The sequence below is a fragment of the Colius striatus genome, chromosome 11, assembly GCF_028858725.1.
Source record: "Colius striatus isolate bColStr4 chromosome 11, bColStr4.1.hap1, whole genome shotgun sequence".
NCBI lineage: Eukaryota > Metazoa > Chordata > Aves > Coliiformes > Coliidae > Colius > Colius striatus.
Window position 1 is genome coordinate 23,642,743 of NC_084769.1, and position 15,284 is coordinate 23,658,026.

Consider the following 15,284-nt stretch of genomic DNA (forward strand, 5'->3'; position numbering starts at 1 on the left):
TTGTGTTTTCAAAGGGAAATACAAAGCAAAGCCCAAGAGTGAAAAAACTGGGATCTTAAGCTTTTAAAAGTGGTTACTGCATATCAATAACAGCTACTTTTGATGGGCATTTTTTTTCTGTGCATTTTGTGGAATGACTACAGGATACTCAAATGAGCATTATAATTACACTCCCATAATGTGCATCACAATCTGCTATGATGTATATACTTGAAATAATCTTTAAGATTGCTATCCAAACTGACCATATTTCAGCCATTCTCTTAGTGCACTGATGAATATAGGTTCCTAGAGGCATTTATCAACTGCATTTTTTCACTCTCTGGGCAGTATTTATTCCTTTGGTTTCCCTTCTCTTATTCTTTCCATTTTATGGTCTCAATGGTTTGTGTCAAAGAAACATGGTATTGAATAGGATCAGACATGACCACCTTCAATTCAGCATGCAAAATGCATTTGCATCCTGCCTTAACTAATAAGGAACTTACAGCAAAGCACAAGGAGATACAAACTTGTTAAATTAAATTGGAAATACATCTTTTTACTTAGAGAAAAAAGGAAAAAGATACTAATTGCACCGTGGAGGTATTTTGTGGTGCTGGTATAGTCAGTCTTGGCTATTAACTGATTATACATGTTAAATATTTAAATTTACATTCCTGGTACAAATTCTGGTTCTACCTATCAGCACGATGTCAAGACATTTACAGTAAAAAGTATGTTATAAAAATTCATGTCCAGTAGCCATGAAGAGGTCTAACTATAATTAAATCTCCAAAAGCAGACATTTCCCTGTTTCTGTATAAGAACAAGTGTCCCTTCTGAGTTGCAATCAGTAGCAGGTTACCTGATTATACACCTTATTATGTCTTGTAGTGTTAGCCACTGGAGGGTGACATGTGAACAAACACGTATGCTTGATCAGATCTTTTTCAGAAACACACCTTTCAAGAGATGGAAAAACAATTAGTGTGTGTTATAGGTTACCGATGTACAATTTACATCATAAATCAATGTCTGATTATTTTAATGCAAAATGTTTTCAGCTTCATTTTATTGCACTAACGGTTTCAATAACACACTATAATTTGCTCAGATGAAGAGGTGATTGGACAGCTCTCACAGAAATTTTTAATTACTGTCATTAGTGGCTGCAGTCTTATTCTTTTCTGTGGAGCTAAGATACGTGTTACTGCATTGTGCTACAGATACCCCACAGCCCTAAGAATCCAGACTCCCCCCTTCCACTGAAATACTGGCATCTATATATCTGTGTCAATGTGCAAGTCCCATCACAATAATTACTAGCAGCACAGAAACATTAATTAATGTATCCACATGCTATTTTAGGCAGGTAGAAATGTGTTGCCCAATTGAAAAAAAAAAGGCTGGGGCGAAGGTGGGAAAAGTATGTTGTCCACAACTGAGGTAGAAAGTGTGTAGAAGAGTCAGGGAGGGGGCAGCAGGAGTCCTGCCTCCAGAGAGAAACTGCAATTGCCATTGCAATGCTGACAGTGCAAATCTGCAGGGTGACGTGGAGGATAGGGCTTGTCCACCCCGGCAGATCAAAGGTCACATTTACTGTTTCTGACAATGGAGCTATTGTTGGAGGTCTGCGTTCTTGCTACTGCTTGAAGCTCCTAATACATAAACAACTTTGATGCAGAAAGCATTGCCTACTCAATCTACTACACATCCCTCTGTAATTTCAGCCAATTCCCTTAGAAGGTCTTCCAACTGACAACTAATTTCAAGGACAGATGAGAATTCAAGAGACTATTTTCTTGTAAACACCTGATGGAATACTCCAGATAATCTTTGCTGACACGTGAGCCCTGAGGAGTGAGCTCACCCTGTGGCTGGGCAGCAGGGAAAATGGAGGCACAGAATGTGCAGGACACAGACTAGGGGATCAAATGGGCAGAGATGTTTTCTTCCACTCAGATTAGCCTAATCTGAGATAAATGTGGCTGAAAATGCAATGCTTACCTGGGTTCAGCTTGGCGTGTTCTCAGCTATTGTAAATAGCTGGATGTGGGACAGCAGTGCTGCCTGTGTCTCAATAAACATTAAGAAACTTTTTCCATCACGGTGAAGCCAGTTGGTAAGTTTGTTCTGCCTACCCATTGAGGGCATCAGGCCCTGCAGGGGACATGACAGTGGTGCAGGTCACAGCAGCCATTTCCTGTGTTACAGATCTTCATTTTCTGGTACCCTGTGCTGCACTATAGGATGGGAAACCCCTGCCCTTCACATACTTCCCATTTCTCTTCTCCCTTTTCTGCCTTGTTCTCCACAATCCTCTGTAAAATACGTGAGCTGACATACATAATTTTCAATACATTAATTCATTTTCACATACAAAATATCCTGCCTGGTTTCTCCACAAATTCTGTCCTATGGCCTATTAATTTTAATGCCATTTGACTACATATGTTGTTTGAAGAATGCTGTTTCCACTAAGCATTAAATGGAAAATTAACTGCAGTCTGAAGTGTGGATTCAGCTAGCCCCATCAGTACTTAATAGCATTTCATGTGATGCTCTTAAAAGCTTTGCAAGTTGGCTGCTTTTCTAGTAAAATCCTGATGCTAAGGGCTGTTACTGCTGAGAGACTGGATCTCCTCTTATGTGTAAGTAAACTAGTATTTGTAGATTTCTTCATTTATTTTACTGAAATACATCAACATTCAAGAACCATCCCCCCCTTCCCAACTGAGCTGTCTTGGTTGGAAGCCATATGGGTGGCAATCCTCCACTAATGCCGATTTAGAGGAATCAAGTGTGGTCTGGTCTCTGGAGAACCTGGGTCTCGTTCATCCGCTATTGTGCATGTGCTGGGAAGCCAACAGTGCAGGTAAGTATGTAATTATGGACTTAAGATGGAGATTCTTTTACATGTCAGACTGCAGCATGGGTGGGAATAACAATGCCTGCAGAAAACAGGAAACCACCGTGAGGGCTCTTACTCTATTGTGCCAAAGCCTGTAAATAGGCTTTGGCTTATAGATTATTCATGGTTTGCTTTCCACGGGCAGAGGTTTGTGTGTGGGCTGCACGTGCACAGAGCCTCTTTCCCCCGCGCCCAGTGCAGCGGGGACTCGCTGGCTGCCAGGGAGGTACCTGGAAACGCGAGCAGCTACAGTTGCACCGGTACTGAGTCCTGCTCAAACCGCAGGATTAATAGCAAGCACGGGCTACAAATCACGTATTGCTTCTTCAGGGCTTCTCCTGTTACTATTGTTGCCAAGTGCTAGTTGTGCAACAGTCATTGTGCTGTGTTCAACGCCTGCATTTGATTTAATGCAATATTACATAAAATGGTTTACAATGATTACTTCCTACTGGCCTGTCTTCAAGTATCTTTTCTTTTCTCTTTTTGCGAAGAGCAACGCAACCAAGTTCTTAGTGAAATCCTGTTGCGCTGCTGTACTCGCCAGGGAGCAAAGAGCATCACCGACGGTCTCACTCCTAAGGCTGAACTGCCGAAGAGCACCTCAGCCAGCGCGGGAAGGCGCGCGCGTCGCTGGGTGGGCATTTTATAAAGCGCCCTTTTCCGACCCCGCGTGTCGGGCGCTACACAGCGCGGCGCCTCGAGGGGCGCAGGGTGCCCGGCGGGTACGCGGGGGCTGCCCCAGCCTGGGGAGCAGCCCGCACGCAGGCCCCTGCCTTTCTTCCCTAGAGAAACACCCTCTGCCTCTGAAACCCGGCAGGTTTGCGAAGTCTACTTGAGAGGGGCGGCAACAAACGCGGGTTTGACATATAGCATTAATTTCTTCCTTACACAGAGAGCTGCAAGCCCGCTCGGCTCCCCAGGCCCGAAGGCCCTCCCGCCGGAGCGACTCGGCACGGGGCGGTCCCGGCCCCCGCGCGCCCCTCCCTCTACACGCGAGCCCCGGGGCGTTCCGACCGGGAACTTTTCGCGCCACAGGCCCAGGCCCTTGCAGCTCCACAAACGCCGCACCGCGAATAGAAACAAAATATTCAGTCCTTATACCTAGCCTCTCCGAGAGCACCCCGAGAGAGCTGACAGGCTCCTCAGCAGGGGTGGTCGGGCGGGCGCGGGGCTGGCACACCGGGTGCCCGATCCCGAGGGAGTGTCAGCTGTTATCTGCCAGGACGCGGGAGCCAGCGCGGGAAAGGCGCCGCCGGGCCCCACCCCCCCCCCGCAGTCTCAGCCGCTTTGGCGCGAACCTTCAGTTCCCCGGTGCTAGCCCCGCTGCAGCCAGCATGGGTCCGTCGCGCCCGCAGGTGAGCGCTGCCCACCGGGCTCAGGCACGGCACGGCTGTGCAGCTCCAACGCTGCTGCTAGTGGGAAGGGAGTGGGGGGCGGCCGTGGCGCTTGCGGCCGCCCTTTCCCCCGGCCTCTGCGGGGTCCCGTGGCCGGGGAAGGCTGGGCTGCGGGTAGAATGGTGGGGCCGGCTGGGGCGAGTGCTTGGGCTCGTTGGGCACGTCGGGTGAAGCTGGGAGTTCCCCTGCCCGCCTGACTGAGCTAAGGAGCCCAGCTTCGGAGCTGCGCTCGGCGGGGAAGCGAGCGGCTCGGCGCCGCTATCCGCGCGCCCGCAGCCTCCTGCAGCGCCCCGGTCGGCGTGGGGCACGGGGACGGCCGTTGGGCAGCGGCCCGTGGAGGCACTTTGGCGGCGGAGGGAGGAGCAGCGCGCGGGGCGAGGAGAACGTGCGGGGCGGATGGGTCGCTGCGCGGGCGGGCGTTGCTGCGGCCCATGTGGGCGAGGGGGACGGCCCCATCTTACGGGAAGGCGGAGAGAGCCGTCCGCGCCCCTGTGCGGCCTGCGGGGTCGCGGCCGAAGTGGGAAGGCGGGTTAGCGTGTCGGTAGTGGTGCCGGGTGCCGGGCCTGGGCTCGCAGTGGCGGCGGCCCAAGCCGTGCGGCGCAGCCGCTACGTCGCCGCGGGGTCCCTCCGCCGGGTGCGCCCTCAGCCGCCGCACCGCCCCTTTTGTGTGGGGGTCCCATCGCGGCCGGGCTGCGCCAAGCCTAGCCGCGAAACTTTGCTGGTCCTCGTCGGCACCAGCCAGACAGTGCAGCTGGGCAGCCTCAGGGTGCTGCGGGGGCGCGCCCGCGAGAAGCGGGCGGCTGAACGGTACTGGCAGGGGATGCGAGTCTTTAAGTTGCCCTGGTTAGGTGTCAGGCATGTTTGTGTTGGCTGGTGAGGGTCTGAGCGCTGGGCTGGGGCAGCAGTTCAGTGTGGGTGCAGCAGGCGTGGCCTTTGGGTTTCTGCCACTCTGAGGAGGTTAAAATGGGTCAAGGCCAGTAGGAACATTCCTTGGGAAATGAAAGCCTGAAGCTCATCGAAAAAGGTGTTTTAGCCTAGTAAAAAGTTAACAAAACGGCAAGCTGTTGTGTCTAAAACAATTGTTTCAAAGCTCCTCTTTTCAGTGGATGTGATCATTAGTCCCTTCCTTAACAGCTGCAGTGTATTTAGTGTTTGCCTCAAACTAAAAACAATCAAAGCAGATTTCTAGGTTCTATTTGTGTGCTTGTACTTTTTACCAGAATTGTCTATAACGAGTGGGGAAGGAAATTATTTCGGTGTATATTTCCACTTGGCTGTTTCGTGTAAAAGAAGTATTTCCAAATACTGAACAGAACTCACCTATAACAATGACCAGAAATGTATCAAGGCAGAAACTATTCCCATCCGTTTTGAACTTTGTGAATTATTTCAAAGCTGATGATGATTCTGCTGATTTGTATGTTTAACTAAACCTCAATTTATGGATGTTCTGAAAAGCTAGCATGCTACAGCAGGTGTCTTTTATTAATGGTGTTGCCATTATCCTTCTGCAGCGCCGAACTTGTTCAGGAAGGAGGAACTTCACAGCATTCCGAAACACGAAACCGATTCCCATGGAAACATCTTCATCCTCTGATGACAGTTGTGACAGTTTTGGTTCTGATAATTTTGCAAACACAGTAAGTATAGTACAAGAACAAATAAAACTTGAATGTGCAGTGCTAGTAAAACTTGCAAAAAATGTAAAGCTAGAAAAGCTAGTAAATGTTTTGTGCAGGATTAAAACTGCTTAGTCTGCTTGTGTTTTGGTATAGTAGTTATAAGTCTGTACTGTATGCTGTAATTTCATTTTACCCTTCACTTGTGCTTCTAGGTGGTAATTGTTTAAAAGAGATTAGCTATTTATTCTAGCCTTTGAAATGTCACCTAACCTAATACGCCTGATAATTTGCAACTGCGGTTCTGAAACTCCTTGTTAAATGCTTTAACTTTTTTTTTCTTTATTAAAAAAGCTATTTACTTATACTACACTTGTAAATGTGAATCATTTTCTGTATAACTTCAGTTAAAGGATATTTTTTTCTTCACAGAAACGCAAGCTTAGGTCAGATACTAAAGAAGAACTGGCAAAAATTTTTCGCGAAGCCTCTGATAATGAATCCTTCTGTGGATTTTCAGTGAATGAGATCCAAGATTCATTGGTAAGATAATTGCCTTGAGTTTGCAGTTTTAAATTTAAATTCTTGCACATTCTTATTTGAAAAAATAATTGCAGCTTCAGCTTGTAAGTCAGATGTTGTCAGAAGGAAGTATCATTTTATTTAATTTAATATGGTCTAAGTAGCCATAGTTTCGTTTTCTTTTTTTGTTCCCACAAAAAGCCCCCAAGCTTTGCAAGTTCAGAATAAAATGTGTCATATGGATTTTCAAATATAATACCTCCTAAAACTGTCCTTGCTGGATATTATTTCTCTGTTAGACTCTAATATTTCTCATTTCCTCAATATAAAATGCTCTGCTAGGCCACGGGCTCCAGCAAACCTGAGATAATGGGCTGTAGATACTGACATGCAGTCATGCTTGCACTCTGGCAGTGTTAACAGGAAACGCTACGCTTCAGCAGTAGAGAAGTAGTGATAGGTGGTGAAATCTGCCTTCCTACTTTTCGTTGCCATCAGTGCAGTTCTCTTTCTCATACTCGCAAACTACATTTGCTGTTAGACCTGCAGGTGACAACTAGGATTGCTGCAGCTGAAACCAAGCTCCTTTTTCTGATGTGTGGTATCAATACAGCATGGGTCTCCCTGAGAGGTTTTCTATGCCCATCCCTCCCTCACCTCTTTCCCCTTTCCCCCACCCCCCCTTTAAACTACACTAGAGGACTAGGGTTGGAGATGTAAAAGTCTAGGTTTCAGCCAGATAGCCTCTTTAACCACCCTGAACAAAATATTGTTGAACTGTATTTAATTGCAGAGCAAGTCACTTGGATTTATATACTTCCATTCTGATTTGTTAACAGAAACTGGAATCAGATTCAGAAGAGAATGAAGCAGGTGCTGAAAGTGAGGCAGCCCTGAGAAGGCAGAAACGCTCTGTTCCTCTAAAAGTAGCCTTGAAGTTTCCACCTCGAAGGTCAGAGAGGAGGAAGGGTGAGAAGATGGAACCTCTTCCTGAGAAGTTGATGCCTGCTCCAGATTCAGACTCTGACTCTGAAGAAAAGGGTGCTGTGTTTTTAGAAAAAAGAGCTTTAAACATAAAGGAAAACAAAGCAATGGCAAGTACTCAATGGCTTCCTGGGGGCCCCTCCTACTTCCTCCTTTTCGCCTAAGGCCTCTTTGGTTGTTCAAATTATCTCTGATGAGAGTTATATGAATGCATTAAGAGGAACTTGCATCCCCAGTATTTAAATCTGATGCTTTATTTGCACTGGCGTATGAAAACCCATAGGCTAAGTACTTCAGTAAAAATCCATAGGCTTCACCATTTTAAGTTGGAATGCTTTCAAATTACTTACAGTCCCTAGAATGTAAACAAGACATAAGAGTAAAAAATTGAACAGCAGCTGCATTTCTTAGAAGTAATTGTACTTGTAGCCAGTTGCCCAATCTAATAGTCTGGAATGTCACATAAACACCCTTTTAAGGCTCTGCTTCCTTTTTATTTCCCTTGCTAGCTTGCAAAACTAATGGCCGAGTTGAAAAATGTTTCTGGCATCTTTGATGGAAGAAAATCATTGCCAACTGTCAGTCATGTAAGTATAAACTTACTTTATTTGCCTTTTTATGAGAGTCAAATTCTGACATTACAAAACAAGACTCTGAATTCAAAAACTTCAAAAAACCATGCAAGTCAAGGTCCAGATCAGAATTTTATTGCTTCTTAAAACAGGCATTCTGTGGTGGTTTAGCCCTGGCTGGATGCCAGGTGCTGACCAAGTTGTAATATCACCTCTCCTAAACTGGACAGGGGAGAGAGAAATATAATGAGTGGTTTGTGAGTTGAGATAAGGACAGGGAGATTGCTCAGCAATTACAGTCATGGGCAAAACAGACTCAACTAGAGGAGAAATGGTTTGATTTAATAATAAACAACAGGGAAATAAGAAATGAAACTGAATCTTAAAAAGACACCTCCTCCAGGACTCCCCTTTTTCCCCCCCAGTATCACAGGGGATGGGGGTTATGGTCAGTTCATTACAGATAGATTTTCCCACTACCTCTTAGGGGGAGGCCTCCTCACACGTCCCACTGCTACACTGTGGGGTCCCTCCCACAGGAGACAGTCCCTAACGAACTTCTCCAACATGGGTCCTTCTCATGGGATACAGTTCCTCCCAAACTACTCTGGCATGGGGCCTCCCACAGGGGCAGCTCCTCACACCCTGCCCCACCGTGGGTCATCCACCAGGAGAAAAGTCCTTCAGGTACCAACTGCTCAAGTCTTGAGTCCCTCACAGGATAACAAGTCCTGACAGCAAACCTGCTCTGATGTGGGCTCCTCTTTCCCCATGGGCTCGCAGGTCCTGCCAGAAACTTGCTCCAGGGTGAGCTTCTCATGGAGTCTCAGCCTCCTTCAGGCATCCACCTGCTCCGGTGTGGGGTCCTCCATGGGCTGCGAGTGGATCTCTGCTTCCTGGTGGCCTCCATGAACTGCAGAGACACAGCTGCCTCACCATGGGCTGCACCACAGGTCACGGGGGAGTCTTTCTTCCATGGCCTAAGCACTTTCCTCCCCCTCCTTCTCCACTGACCTTGGTGTCTGCAGAGATATTTTCACATTCTCACTCCCTGTTACTGCTGCAGTTCAGCAACTGTGCAGCAACTTCTTCCCCTTCTCCAATACGTTATTCACAGAGGTGTTACCTCAGTCACTAATTAGCCAGGCCTGGATCAGCTGTGTGTCCATCTTAGAATTGACTGGCATTAGCCCTGTCAGCTACAGAGGAAGCTTCTGGCAGCTCTTTGTTTAAAGAAGCCACCCCTGTAGCCCCCGTACTACCAAAAAACCTGGCCCAGGCAAAACCACTACACCTTCTCGTTGTGCAATCCTCTTTTGATTTGCCACTGTATAAAGCAGAACAAATTAATTCATAAAGGTTGGGTGTCTCCACAGGCCAATAAAACTAAACGAGGTGGTGTGTAAAAAAAAAAAAAAGTTTATACAGAACGTGGGGATCAGGGTGACAGATCAGACTTTGATGCTCAATCCTGAATATTCTGTGAGTTTGGAGGCTTGGAAGAAACCTGATATTCAGCCTAACTAGGTCCTTAAATTAAGAGGTTGGATTGTGAATTGGTGCTGTAATGAATTTCACTCCTATTTCACCTGTAAGCTGTGTGAAGATGGGAACACCACTAAAAATCACAACTCGTAGCCACAGTCTGCTGCTGCAGGAGGGAATTACTATATCTCATACTTGCAAGGAGACACAAACTTGCTTTTGACTGTTTCTCTGCATCTAGCAGGATACCCAGGATGAATTCGTGTTTCCTGATTTGGGATGAGAGTTAGGCTTCGTGTTTGGGAAAACCAGAAGGAAGATGTGTCTTGTGGAGGAGGAATTTGGAGTGGGGACAAGCTGTCTAGATTTCTGCCTGTTCATTAGGGGCTTTTAAACTTTAGCAGGGACCAAAGCGACCTCCAAGGCGTTCATTGCCCAGAAGTGCCTTGAGGAGGAACCCAGACCGAAGTTCTCGGCCTCACACAAGATCCAGGTCCCTGATTGAAGGTCCTCCTACTCCTTTACCAGAAGAGGAAGATGATGACCGGTACATCTTAGTGAGAAGAAGAAAGATGTCTGATGAAGACCTAGAGGTATGTTCAGGTTCTAGTTCTCCTTTTGCAGGTTGATCTTGAGGTTAGTTTTCTATTCCTTCAAGAAAACAGCATTTCCTGCAGAGCAATTGGTGATGTTAGATGTGTGGCTGGACTTTGTCTTAAAGGTCCTTTCCAGCCAAAATGATTCTGTGATACAGAGTTGATCAAGATTGACTATGCCATGGCCTGGGAAGAAGTACAAACAATGGTATGTTGTATGTGTTCTCCATTTCTCTCTGCCTTATCCTTGAAAAATCACTTCTTGAACTCCAGCAGGAATAGAGAAGATCAGTAGCATGGACTAGATGATCTATAAAGATCCCTTATAACCATTACCATTCCATGATTCTATGGTTTCTGCACTGCAAAGGTGATAGATCAAGTGAAGGTGCTAAAACTGCATCCATAACATATCTCTTTGCAGAGATCTCTATCTCTTGTTTAAATAGATAAATGGTATCTGAGACTTTGGTAAAGATAACCACTTTTTAATGTAGTTTTTGCTGAAACTTAATACTAAAAACATGTTGTCTTCCCTGTTCAGCATGAAGCCCGAACTCCCAGGAGGGGTCACCGTGGTGCCATGGCTCTTCCACACATCGTGCGCCCAGTTGAGGAGATAACAGCAGAAGAGCTGAACAATATTTGTGGATCCGCCAGAGAGAAAGTATATAACAGGGCTGTGGTAAGTATATTCCAACTCTGTGACATGCATATTCTGTTCTTGTTATTCTCTGCTTGTGGTTTAGCATCAAAAGAGAGCAGACTCCCTCTCTCTGAGAGGAAGGATGGGATTTTTTTTCTTTTTTGGAGGGAGTGGTGGGGGAAGTGTGCTGGAGATCTTGAAAGTCATCTGTTACTTTTCCCTGAATGTATAGAAATTAGCTTGCATTCACCCTGGATCAACTGTAATACCCAGACAATGCCACCTGAGGAACCCAATTAATACATACTGCAGATGCAATGCTAAAACAGCCTTAATTCAAACTTACCAGGGGGCTTTCTGTTTCAATGTAAGCGCTTGTAGCTGCCAGAGAGATTGCTTAAGTGCTTTATTCCCCTAAACAAAGAGTGATCTTTAATGCCTTGTTCCAAACTACTTTCCCTGCATTCTAGGGATCCACCTGTCATCAGTGTCGCCAAAAAACCATCGACACCAAGACCAACTGCCGCAACCCCGAGTGCGTGGGTGTGAGGGGCCAGTTCTGTGGGCCCTGCCTCCGCAACAGGTATGGGGAGGACGTCAGAACTGCGCTGCTGGACCCGGTAAGATAGTGTTGCACCTTGGCTTGATTGTGCTTAGCTTGATCCGAGGGATGTGTTGTTTTCTCAGAGCAGAAGAGTTTTAGCAGGGGAAAGGGCTTAGTGCTGTAGTAATTAATATAGTCCTGGTTTGATTCAGACTCCAAATCACAGAACCTTGTGTTATGTAGGACTTGTAGTTACTGCTTCCATAGCATTATTTGCAGGAGTAAGCTATGAGAGCAGAGCAGCTGCCAAAATCAGAATAGTATTCTCTGTTGCCTTGTATTAGTGTGGAATACTCTGTGGAAAAGAACCAAATTGAGGACAAAGTGCTGTTGTTGTGGGCTAAGAGTTGCAGGAGTTGAGCAGAATGGGATGCTTCTCATGGTTAAGTGAAAGGCAGGTGAAGGAGAGTTTAATCTCGTACACACTGGACAATTCATACTCTTGTTCTGATTTAGACAACTTCTGCAGCACTGATGTTCACTGCACAACGTGAGGTGGAGCAGGGCCATCTTTAGTTGTTGTTGTGAGCCATATCTGGCATTCCAGTTCAGTTCAAAAGGGTCATTGTCTATCTTTTGTCTAGACCTGGAGGTGTCCACCATGTCGTGGAATCTGCAACTGTAGCTTCTGCAGGCAGCGTGATGGACGGTGTGCTACTGGGGTCCTGGTCTATCTGGCCAAGTACCATGGCTATGACAATGTCCACGCCTACTTGAAAAGGTAAGTAAGTGTGCCTTTGTGTCAGTGGCATGGCTAAGTGAGATAAGCAGCTGAAAACTGAGCTCTGTACATCCCAGTTTGCCAGGTGAATCTCAAGATCAGCATATCTTGCCTTTAGAACCTGAGATTTTACCACACGATATTTCTGACCTGTTGGTGCTTTCCCAAAGCATAGCTGCTCTGTCTTTTGGCTCTCAGCTTCAGCTATGTCTACTGTCAGGGCTAACTTGACTTGAAGAGTTTCCGGTGTTTTACTACGAGCTAACTTATGTTTTTACTTGTCTTTCAGTCTGAAGCAAGAACTTGGAATGGAAGACTGAAGCTGTGATTGCCTTTAAATTGCATACTCTTTCACCAATGTCATATTATTGTGTAATCAAATGAGATTACAAAGCCAGTGCCTACCTTCTCTCCTTTTTTGGGTAAAAAAGGACAAATAGTTTTCACTTCACTCAGTGCAAGTCAAACTTGGGAAAACTGTGTTTAATAGAGATCTTTGCCCACAGGCCATTGTTTTCTTTTTAAATAGCCTTGCAAATCAGATAGCATCAGTCCTTGCTTTTGTGCCGATAACTTTTTTGCTGAAAGGAGATGAGGCTTTAAGCCATTAAAGTTTTATTCATGCACTGATCTGTGCTGCAGGTTTGTTTATGCTTTGAAGTTGATCACAAAAAGAGATAGATGTTCGGAAAATTCAGGGCAGTGTTCCCCATAGAACCAAGCAGGGAGAGGTATGTGCTTTTAACTTTTGGCCAACTTCTATTGCAATACAGACTTACACTGAACATAAATGATCAAATAGCAGCTACAGGTTCTCTGAAACAACCACACATTCTGAAGTTCAAAAAGACAGCCCTGAAAGTTGCAGCTGAGCAGTTTTCCAAGCGCTAATATTTGGTTTTATAACGTACTCAAAGTGCACATTGGCCATTTTAAGGGAGACTCTCCAAGTGACTGAAACTGGAGCAGAAGCTGTGCTCTTTATGTTTGCACAGATGAGAGGCTGCTGCTGAAGGCTTCCACAGCACCAGCACTACCTAGTGATGCGAGTATACTGGTAAACAGTGGGGAGTGACCACTGTCTGGTTACCAGAATTCTCTTCTCCCCTCTCTTGCTGCAACTGCTTCTTTGGAGAATCAGCACTGGTCCAGGGGAAGGGAGGCCTCCAGACCAGCTAAGCTCCAGTCCAGCTTCAAGCAAGTTACTCTTCCAGTTGCATAAATGTAAATAGATGTTCATAATAGATACCCTGAATATAGTAATAGATGAGGAAGAAAAATTGTCTCATCAAAAAGGCTTTTAAAAAGAAGTGAAAAGGGAGATGTAATGAGTTATGTGTGGTTTGTGAGCACATTACAAATGTGGTTCGTGTTGTAGTCTCCTCCTTAGCAGTCCAGCCTCATTTTTCTATCTGACTCCATGATTGTAGAAGAGTATTGCACATGGTGGTATTAATGAAGCATGAGTACAGCAAACAGAGCTGAAGAATTCTAACATGGTGTGTGGATGGGTCTGATGTACTCAGTGCTGTAGAAAAGTAGGTGCCATGAAAACTGCCTCTGGAGAACCACTGTGTATAAGTGTGCTTGGCTTGGTTATGGAAACTGCTGTTTGAGCTTTGTGTAAGGTTTAGAATGCAGTGTTATAAATACTGCACAGTTGAATAGCATAAGAGCCCATTTGCTTTGACTGAGCACTAGAACAAAACATGGGTTAGGCTTTGCTGCTTGCACAGTACCTGCACTGTGTATATACATAATGTTCCACAGTTCATACCTTTCTGGGAATTACATCTGTGGATGAGAGGAGAAGAGAGGAATTTAGAAACAAAAGATGTTTATGTCTCAGACCTGCAGTTCTGTTTCATAAATCATCTGTCCTATTGAAAATCTCTGGTCCTCTGTCTGTTTTTATGTTGTGAATAACTGCCATCTGAGGTGAAGACTGCTCTACTCTCTAGATACATTCCATGAAGAAGGAGCTCTAGAAATACATCTTCTGACAGATGAGTGGTTTGGTTTGGGGTTTTATTCTTTCCCCTCTCCTAATTGCTCGGCCTGCCCTTCTGATTGCTAGAGTGTGAAAATATTGTGCTAAAAGCAAACCCTTGCATGATCTCGTGGAGAATGCTGTATTTTAGATTTACTCAGATCTACAATATTCTGTACAAAGACTTTTATTTTGAAAATAAAAATGTTCCAAGTTTGAATTCTTGCCTCTTGTCTCTTTTTAAAAAGCCCATTCAAGCTGTACTTAGATTTTTCCACCTTTCAGGTAAAGCTTCTGTTGCCAAGTAAAGGAGTAGGTTGCTCCCATCATACTTGGAGGAGCGGTGAGACAAGGACATCTTTCTCTACCCGACCCTGTGTCCCTGGACCAGTCTTGCTTTGATATTCGCGCTGCTTGGGTTGAATTGTTTGGTACCTGAATGGCTAACCTGTGATGGTAGGAATAATAGGTGCTGAGTTCAGGCCAGATACAGACTTTTAAGGATGTGTGCTATGTGATTCTCTTCTGCTTTTTATTCTACTTGTTTTTAAACTAGACACCTGTACCCTGCGCTGAGAAAGGGTATTGTCATTTCAGACCCAAGTTGAAGTCAAGTGCCAGACAAATAGATAAGTTTGGTCTTTTTTTATTTTAAAAATGTTTTTATCTCCAAACAAACTCTTAAATAACTTCGCTTGGGACCTCTGTGCTGGAGCAGAGAGTTAGCTGGGGGGCTTCGAATGCAGGCAGACAGTGCTGAAGACTTTTTGATACATAAGTGCTGCTGGGTCTGGGATTACATTGGACCGTGGCAGATGCTTTTAAACAAAGCCGACCTGTAGTGAGAGGGGAAACAGGAAAAAAGTGATCATGCAGAGTGAACTGTCCCTAGAAACTCTCTGCTGGTAAAATCCTCATGTTACTGTCACTTGCAAGCTCTGTTGAGCTGCATTACCTTTTGTCACATTGCTGGTGATGTGAGGATGAGTTTGTATGTAATTGTGTAGTATGTTAGCTGATGGCTTACATGATGATCTTGAGGTGTCTCAATTCACCTTTTTCCCCTAAGCCTTTACCACAGCTACTTAAGTACTGCTGATATTAACTTGGCAAACAGTTAAAGAGGTCGTGATTTATATCAGCAGCAATTTAAGAAACCTCATGAGGAAAAGATGTCAGCTTGAAAAACACATGGAAAGAGGTTGTCACTGTTACAGAAGAAGAATGAAGATCATGTATGAGGTTGAATGCTGTT

The 15,284-nt window shown here is 45.3% G+C and overlaps 1 protein-coding gene across 2 annotated transcripts; it reads left to right on the forward strand.

The window, feature by feature from the left end:
• Positions 1-4,173: 4,173 nt before the first annotated feature.
• On the forward strand, positions 4,174-14,249 carry CDCA7 (cell division cycle associated 7). 2 transcript variants are annotated; one of them, XM_062004786.1, is made up of 10 exons: positions 4,174-4,251; positions 5,805-5,930; positions 6,342-6,452; positions 7,271-7,525; positions 7,925-8,002; positions 9,874-10,065; positions 10,613-10,753; positions 11,185-11,334; positions 11,903-12,039; positions 12,329-14,249. In XM_062004786.1, exons 1-10 carry the CDS (start codon positions 4,231-4,233, stop codon positions 12,357-12,359), a joined length of 1,242 nt encoding a protein of 413 aa, XP_061860770.1. In that variant the 5' UTR covers positions 4,174-4,230; the 3' UTR covers positions 12,360-14,249. The 2 variants fall into 2 exon arrangements, with proteins under 2 accessions (XP_061860770.1, XP_061860771.1); XM_062004787.1 differs by having other exon boundaries at positions 9,877-10,065.
• The last annotated feature ends 1,035 nt before the right edge of the window (positions 14,250-15,284 follow it).

Coding starts and splice junctions, on each gene's coding strand:
- CDCA7 (XM_062004786.1), top strand. CDS start 4,231: ATGGGTCCGTCGCGCCCGCAG. Junction 10,754..11,184: donor AAGTATATAACAGGGCTGTG/GTAAGTATATTC, acceptor CCTGCATTCTAG/GGATCCACCTGTCATCAGTG. Junction 11,335..11,902: donor GAACTGCGCTGCTGGACCCG/GTAAGATAGTGT, acceptor TCTTTTGTCTAG/ACCTGGAGGTGTCCACCATG.